Source organism: Paramacrobiotus metropolitanus, unplaced genomic scaffold (genome assembly GCF_019649055.1).
Source record: "Paramacrobiotus metropolitanus isolate TYO unplaced genomic scaffold, Prichtersi_v1.0 Parri_scaffold0000082, whole genome shotgun sequence".
In the NCBI taxonomy this organism is placed as follows: Eukaryota; Metazoa; Tardigrada; class Eutardigrada; order Parachela; family Macrobiotidae; genus Paramacrobiotus; species Paramacrobiotus metropolitanus.
The window spans coordinates 218,941-226,392 of record NW_026570302.1 but is presented as its reverse complement, the minus strand read 5'-3'; the positions used below and the strand labels follow the sequence as shown (position 1 = coordinate 226,392).

The 7,452-nt window shown below is 45.0% G+C and overlaps 1 protein-coding gene across 1 annotated transcript; it reads left to right on the top strand.

Annotated features, from left to right (window-relative positions):
* The first annotated feature begins 2,874 nt into the window (after nt 1–2,874).
* Nucleotides 2,875–5,806, top strand: LOC129595780 (uncharacterized). The gene is made up of 3 exons (XM_055492889.1): nt 2,875–3,783; nt 3,863–4,729; nt 5,505–5,806. Exons 1-3 carry the CDS (start codon nt 3,016–3,018, stop codon nt 5,661–5,663), a joined length of 1,794 nt encoding a protein of 597 aa, XP_055348864.1. The 5' UTR covers nt 2,875–3,015; the 3' UTR covers nt 5,664–5,806.
* Nucleotides 5,807–7,452: the final 1,646 nt, after the last annotated feature.

The window sequence follows — 7,452 nt, the reverse complement described above, 5'->3', positions numbered from 1 at the left end:
TCTGGTTGGCCGCTACCTATTCGTCCCGATCGCCTTCGAAACACTGGGCCCGTGGGGACCGTCGGCGATCGCCATCATCAAAGAACTGGGAAAAAGACTGCAGCAGCACACCGGAGAAGCACGCTCGCACGAATTTCTGCGGCAGCGATTGTCCATAGAAATTCAACGGGGAAATGCGGCGTCAGTGCTGGGCACGATGGAAGGACTGGATAAGCTGAACGAAATTTTTCTGTTATAGTTTAGCGTGTTTTTTTTTCTTGAAATTGGTGTATTGAGGCATTGATTTGACCAATAAAGTACCTTACAATATTCAAGAAGGTTCTCCAGACCAGAAGTTGAGAAACATCAGAAATTTATCAATGCACGCCAACTGGGAATCGTGCGTTTTGCCCGGTTAGAGTGTGTATATTGGATGCACATTTTTCCCGTACACCAACTCTGTGGTACAAGATGTGCGAGCCACTACAGTACTTGTATTTCGTGACTATGCATCGCGACATCGCTTGGTTATGTTTACCGTTACTCCTCTGTACGATGTCGGCATGCCGCGTATGTACAGTTCACACATAAAACGGTCTAATTGCACTACAAAATTACATATTATTCTTCTTAATCACGAGAATTAACGAAGTTATTGTAGGTCGCAATGCAGAATGAAGAGAAAAACTGAACTACTAATTTAAAGCGAGCATAAGGCGAGAACGATCAAAATATTATCATTATTTTATTATTAGCCATCTAGAACAAACTCTTCTGTCTGAAAATAAAAAGCCGAACCGTGCTTAGAGTGGTAGCGTGATTAAGTGCAGCTCTTGCAGATGTCGAAGAGGCCAACATCAACGATCTGCCGCTTCCGGTGTTAGCCTGCACTCTGTATGATCTGGATATCATTACTCGCTATACCAGGATACACCGGTTAGACTATTAAAATCGTGTTTCGTTTTTAATTCTATGCGTGCAGACAACTTGGGTTATCACTTCTTCCGCAGGGTCTGCGCGCTGTGGCGGTCCCTTTTGCACGAGCCCGTAGCAGACAAGCACCTCGTTCTCGATGTCGGTCCGCTCTGTTCTGGAGGACCTTTCGCCGCCGGCGGATATGTCCGTTTCGCGCACAAACTGGTCACACTGCTGAACGTTTACCCTTCGCAACGCACTCGCAGCGTGACCTTTACGGACGATAGACAGGGTCGTCACTTTGACATTGACGCGTTCCATATCCGGCTGGCTTTATCAAACAGCACAAACATTCTGCGAGTGAGGGACATCCGCCTGCCACTGATCATCATCAAGAATGGCGGAGATGACCCGGAGACAAATGAGGGAAAGGCTTTTAGTAATATCACCAGGGATGCTGCAACGAGGCAGTACGAATGCCGGCAGCTGACGTCGTGGTTATCCGTATGTGAACAGCTGCTGCTCGTCAACTACGCCGCGTCCATTCCGTCAGGAAGCTGTTCACTGCTCCGGGTCCTATTGCACAATGACAGCGCCGACACGACCTGGCTGGAAGAAGACCGCAAGATGGAGACGCCGTACGATGGTAGAGTCCACTTGAATGTGCGGATTCCGTTTCTGCGTTTCGGCTGCACGGAGACGCCAGCCGAGCAGAGTCGACGCTTCATCGCCGCCGTCAACAATAACTGTCCGGCCGTTGGTCGGAAGATCTACGCAAAGGTCAGGTGGCGGCATTCGTGCTGGGACTACTCACTGAAATACCCCGATCAGTGGACCGGCATCCGTCAGTTCCTCACCCTGTGAGCTAACAAGCAAAAGTGTCGTTTTTAGTGTGGTTATAACGCAGCGGTTTTCTTGCTCTTCAGGTTCAGCAGCGTTCATCCTAACGGCCAACCGCAGCACTGGGAGGGCGTGGACCTGAGGCACTTGGATGTCTCGCTGCTGAGTCCATTAGCTCTGCACATACTTGATGATTACTTTCCTGACTGACAATGAGGCACGCAGCAGGATTGTAAAACTGCGCTTCGTCTGCAGTAATTCTGTAATCACTATTAATAATTACTAATTATGCGTGCATGCAGTAATTCTGTAATCACTAATAGTGATTACAGTCTCGTGGAGTTAGTTAATAGTCTCGTGGAGTTAGTGATTCACTATCATAATTATTATGCGCTAACGCTATCAATCCTTGTTGTCTTACTTGTAACTCTTATTTTAGCATTGTTTTCGCACCTTTCCAAACTCCACAGTTGATATACTAAGTATATTTGTTATCTGTACTATATGTACGCGGTAAATAATCCTTCATATAAGGCTGTAAGCCTACCGGTTATTCTAGAATCTAGCCGCATCGCTAATTATGGAATATGCCCCAGAAAATTATTTTATGGAGTCTAAACTTAGCCGTACAACGGGTGTCAGGGTTGTGAATTTTCAAAAAAGCAGCTGCTTTCAAATTGAAGTTGGAAAATCGTCAAGATTTTAGTAGCGAAACGCAAATTTTCAGCGCTTTTGGAAAACTGGACGAAACTTGACCTATGCAAATTTGAAATATAATAACGCAACTTAGCGATTTTAACAAACCATTTAGCGAAACTTGACTAGACTATAACGTGAAAATTCTGCATAGTAAAATATAAAATTGAGCGGAAATTTTAAAACGAAGAAGATTCCTTGAAACTAACCGCAAATTACGCACGTGAAGCCCGTGTTTTTTGCACATATTAATTTTTATCATATTCCGGACGGCTTGGTGGTTGGTACATAAGTACACTGTTCAGTCAACTTCAGTGCACTGGGTTCTGTGTACATTACACAACGGCGTAGCGTACCGTAGTCTGCCTTGTGGCTTAATCACGTCTTTCGATTTCACCCGTTCACAGCCGTGCCGAGATTGTTCAAAGTACTTAACAGTGCTCACTTACTCTTACTCAGCACTGTTTTGCTTTTATAATATTATTGTTAGTCCAATAGTCCGCAAATTTTGTTGAGTTTTGTCGTTTGAGCCTCCTTTCGCAGGCTTTTACGGTAACACGGTAACTTTTTTAGTAACATTTCACTATGTTCAACGGACTCCTGCAAGTAAACAGCGTGGATGTTGTGGGCGCCGACGGTCTAGTGCGTTACGGACGCGTGATAGACCTGGCTGACAACGGGTTTTTCGTGGATTTCTTATGTCCCACGGGACGACGTCGATTTTTTCCTTTTGACAGCAATGTCTTTTTGACAACGAGATCTAGTCATCCGTACGGGATGGATATAGCTAGTGTGTATGCCCATCCACAATTGCTCATTCCCGTGGAAGTATTGATGCGTGAGTCTGGTTCCAGTCGATGGAAGTGGTTTCCTGCAGAAATGATCAATCTGGCGCGTGGCAGAAACCATGAGTCGTACGACGCCGTTGTCGTCAACTGGGGCAACAACTTGTCAGGTGCAGACATCGTACCCGCTACGCGAATCCGTCCAAGAGTTCCGACGACTTGGTGGGGCAGGGTTGAAAACCAACAACAGCAGAGAGAATTTCGCAGTGAATACGGCGTTTCAATGCAGAGCTCTAGCCACCGCGTTACCCTTAGCCATCGTGTAGGAAGTCGAGTTGACAAGCATTCTTTCGTGATGCACCGAATTAAGTTAGCGAAGAAATATTGGTCGATTTCTTTAAATAATCTGCGGAAAACGCTGGCGAATGAGTTCCGTTGTTGTAACTATGCGAACGAAAGGGAAATTGCACTGGTTGATATCAGGGATGGATTTTTATGGTATCTTGAAGGACGCTTTAAGTGCTATGAGTTAGAAGAAGCCGAAGAAGAATTTGCGAGGCAATCAGCTGTAAGTACTGCAGTCTGCTTTGTTTCTACTTTCTAGCACTCTACAGTTTTATTGCATTCCGAGATTGTGTTTGCTACAGGGGATGGAAGAATTTCCGCATATGGTCGCTATGTATCTTGCATACGTTTTGGCTATGTCTAAATCTCCGTCAACGGAATTTGACAGTTCAGACGATATTAGTGTATTGCCAGTAGATGTGTGGCTGGAGGTGTTCTCCCATCTCGACACGCTGACGCAGAATTCACTGCGCGGTGTGTGCCCCGACTGGGCTTCTATCATGCAGTCCCCTCTGCTGACTACCAACATCGTTACGGGATCTCGGAAACTGGATGCTCAGGAGCTGCGTGACTACAATCTAACTGCACCTATCTTCAAATGCTTGCGGCCATCCACGCGCCGCCTCATTCAGGCCAACCCACCGGCACCGTTCAGTGACTGCGGACAAATGAGTAGTTTCCTGAAAATGACGGATATAGTGCGGTATGTTCAGGAAGCGACTCCCAGAGTGCATTTGTCCGAGGTGTATCTCGTGCACCATGCTTGTGTTGTGAATTTCAAGTGCAGCGACAGGATGGCACAATGTACGATGCAGCTTGCTGAAGCGGTACTGGCCGCCGTCCGGCTAGGAGACAGGGAGGACAGTTCCTTGGATGAGTTTATTGCGGCCTGTCGATGTCTTCCCTGCGATGCGGTACGGTTGAGCCGATGCCGTTTTATATTATCGCTTAACCTGGCGCCGGGCGTGTTTAAACTTGCTGTCCAGATTTCCGCTGCGCGTCTTCCAGTGAACGATGATCTGGCCGGCGCGGTGTGGGGAGCATTGGAGGCGGGTTTGCCGATGCCGAGCGAGGACCAGCTGCGCGGACTGCGGACGTCGTTGGCCCGTATTACGGATGTGCCGGACGAAGATCGCAAGTTTCGATACTACCAAAGAATGGCTTGCAGGGTAAACTGTGAAGTGTGACAGAACTCTAAGAATGTGCAGTGGTTTTTTAAGGTGGTTTTTTAAGGAAAGTGACCCGGTACATGGCACTTACTTCGTATGTATCCACGGGAATTTCGCTTTCGCGCACTTCCAAGCACTCTTTTAGGTTGTTTTTTGACATGTGTAGCCGGATGATTTTTATACACGGGCGTGAACTCCTTTTCACGCGAAGCATCCGGTTGTATGGTTAAAAATAACAAATTTCCAAAAGTTCAAATACATTCAGGTGTACCAGAAGTCTCATTATGGACCTCCTTTGCACTAAATGCTCATACGTAACCATGAAGATCTAGATCGTTAATGCACCGATCCACTGCTGTAGCCTGCTTTTCACATGGATTTCAAAATTTAGAAAAAATCATTTAAATTTGAAAGAAATCGTGGAAGTCTGGACCGGTGTAAGAACGATCTTCATGCTTATGTGCAAGTACGTGCAAAAATTGGAGATCAGGTCCCTAATGAGACTTTTGTTACACTTGAATCCATGCAAACGGTTTGGGATTTTGTCATCCTCAAAACTCCGTAACCGGATGTTGCGTGAGAAAACGGAGTTCACGCCTATGTACACAAATATTTTGGCTATTCAATGTCAAAAAGCAGTCCAAAACACTGTTTGGAAATGTGAAAGCGCAATTCCCGTGGATGTACATGAATTTCAACCTATGTACCGGGTAACTTCCCTTGATAATGTCAACGTGATCATCAAAAAAGTGCAACTTAGTGTGTCGTTTTGCAGTTGCTGCATGCGACGCAGACAGCTGATCCGCGCTCCTCATTGCATTACCTCGGAAAACAGTGGTGCGTGGATGGGCTGCAAGGATTGCAGGTGGAGAAGTTGTCACGCATTGCGCTGCACTTCCTCATGCAGCTGGCAAAAGATGTCGACAGGTTATGATATCCGCCCGTGGCTATATCTACTAGCATTCCAGAAAGGAGTATTTCCGTCGGATTTGCGAGATTTTCGACGGAATTTGTTTTTTGTTGTATCAAATAACCTCAACGTCCCAAAAATGGATTTCGAATGAGCATTCTTTTTACAGCCCCTAATTATTGTTATTGTTTATTATTATTTTAATAAATCCGTCATTGTTGTGAAGTGTGTACAATCCCGTCTCCGAAAAGCGCGGACGCTGTAATTGAGCAACACAAATACTTGTACTGTTGCACATATTCGGGAATCGCATGATTAGAAGCATGTACGCTTCAGGAGACGATATTAGAAACATCATGGAATCAGTCATAGGAAGGTGCTACGCCGCCAGATGACACCACCGCAAAAATTAGTTAGTACGCAGTACTACTTTGTATATAGATATACTGTTTTGCAATGCACTAGCACAATACTCCTGCAGCTGTTGTATAATAATAATAAGTAGGACACCATAGCCACCCCCTTTCCACACCCCGTTAACTATAGGCCTTTTATTAATTTTTTTAAGACGACATCCTGTATTTTATTGATTGCGGTCCGGGGTCACAGCAACCCGCTCATTCAGGAAAGGTGGAAGAAGCTTCCAGAAAATCGACGGCTAACTGTAAGCTTGGCGGAGAAAAAAAGCAATGGTTTCATTAAGTCGTTAACTATCAGTCCAGAAGTCGCTAAAGGCATTAACAACCGTACAACTTTGAATGGGCAAAAGACGGGCAAGGCTGTTGGTGTTAAGTGTTGACGATATCGCAAACACTGGCATCAAAGAGGAAATAACCGACCGAGGTTTGCAGAACTGCGGTAGAAATGTTAGATCACGTACAGTACTCAACGAAATTCCTATCAAAGATCCAAACGTTTCAGTTGGTATTGTCATTTTGCCCACTGGAGAGGTCATAAATTTAAAGAAATCGCAGATTCCTGAAAACTGGCACTGAAATGGGTGCCTGTAGGCTGTCATAACCGCAAGCATGGTGTTCTTACTTAACTACAGGGCGTAATTGTAAAAAAGTGTGCTTGTATTAAACGTGGTGCGATAAGGGGTGGCTATAAAAACGGGGGTGAAAAGGGGTGATATAGTGATAACCTAAGAATAAATCAGGAATTTTCAAATTTTGCGCGACTGTAGCACGCTTAGATAACTATTGTCAGTTGCAAAGGTCAACAAGGCGTCCCCCAAAACACAAAAAATTTAAAAAATAGATTGTATGTGTGACAGATGGATTCGAGTGATTATTATTATCCAAAACAGAACCTTTCTCAGCAGAATGCGGAAAGAGTATCGTTCCTAGTCTAGTTAAACAACTCTTTCACCCGCGAAATAACTGTTATACCTGCCATTTTGCCTGGTATGGCGGATTCTTGTAAAGGTAACCCCTGCCGCAAATATGCAATTCAATCCAGGATGCAAAATCTAGATTTGCAAACGTAATGGCAGCATGTAGTACGTCTGTGTACTCTTGCAATACCGCAACGAATCGCAACTACAAAATGGATTTTGTAATGGGTCGTCTTAAGCTGTGCACCTGAAATTATTGTGGTGCCAACTGCCAAGTGAAATCCGGATTTCACCTGGCACCACAATATTTTATTAATCCTGATATGTTGGTCTAGTACATTTCTGCAGAACATGGAACTGTACTGATTTACTAGTTTCATAGAAACAGTCTGTTCGCTAGTGCGTTGTAATACGGTACTACTCTGTATGTGCATGTGTAATACGTACTGATTAATTTTGTTTGGCCACCCCTTTGAG

Excerpts from the sequence above, each read along its gene's own strand:
- LOC129595780 (XM_055492889.1), top strand. The coding sequence starts at position 3,016 with ATGTTCAACGGACTCCTGCAAGTAAACAGCGTGGATGTTGTGGGCGCC. Across the intron at positions 3,784-3,862 it reads AATTTGCGAGGCAATCAGCT|GGGATGGAAGAATTTCCGCA; the intron begins GTAAGTACTGCA and ends TGTTTGCTACAG. Across the intron at positions 4,730-5,504 it reads ACCAAAGAATGGCTTGCAGG|TTGCTGCATGCGACGCAGAC; the intron begins GTAAACTGTGAA and ends GTCGTTTTGCAG.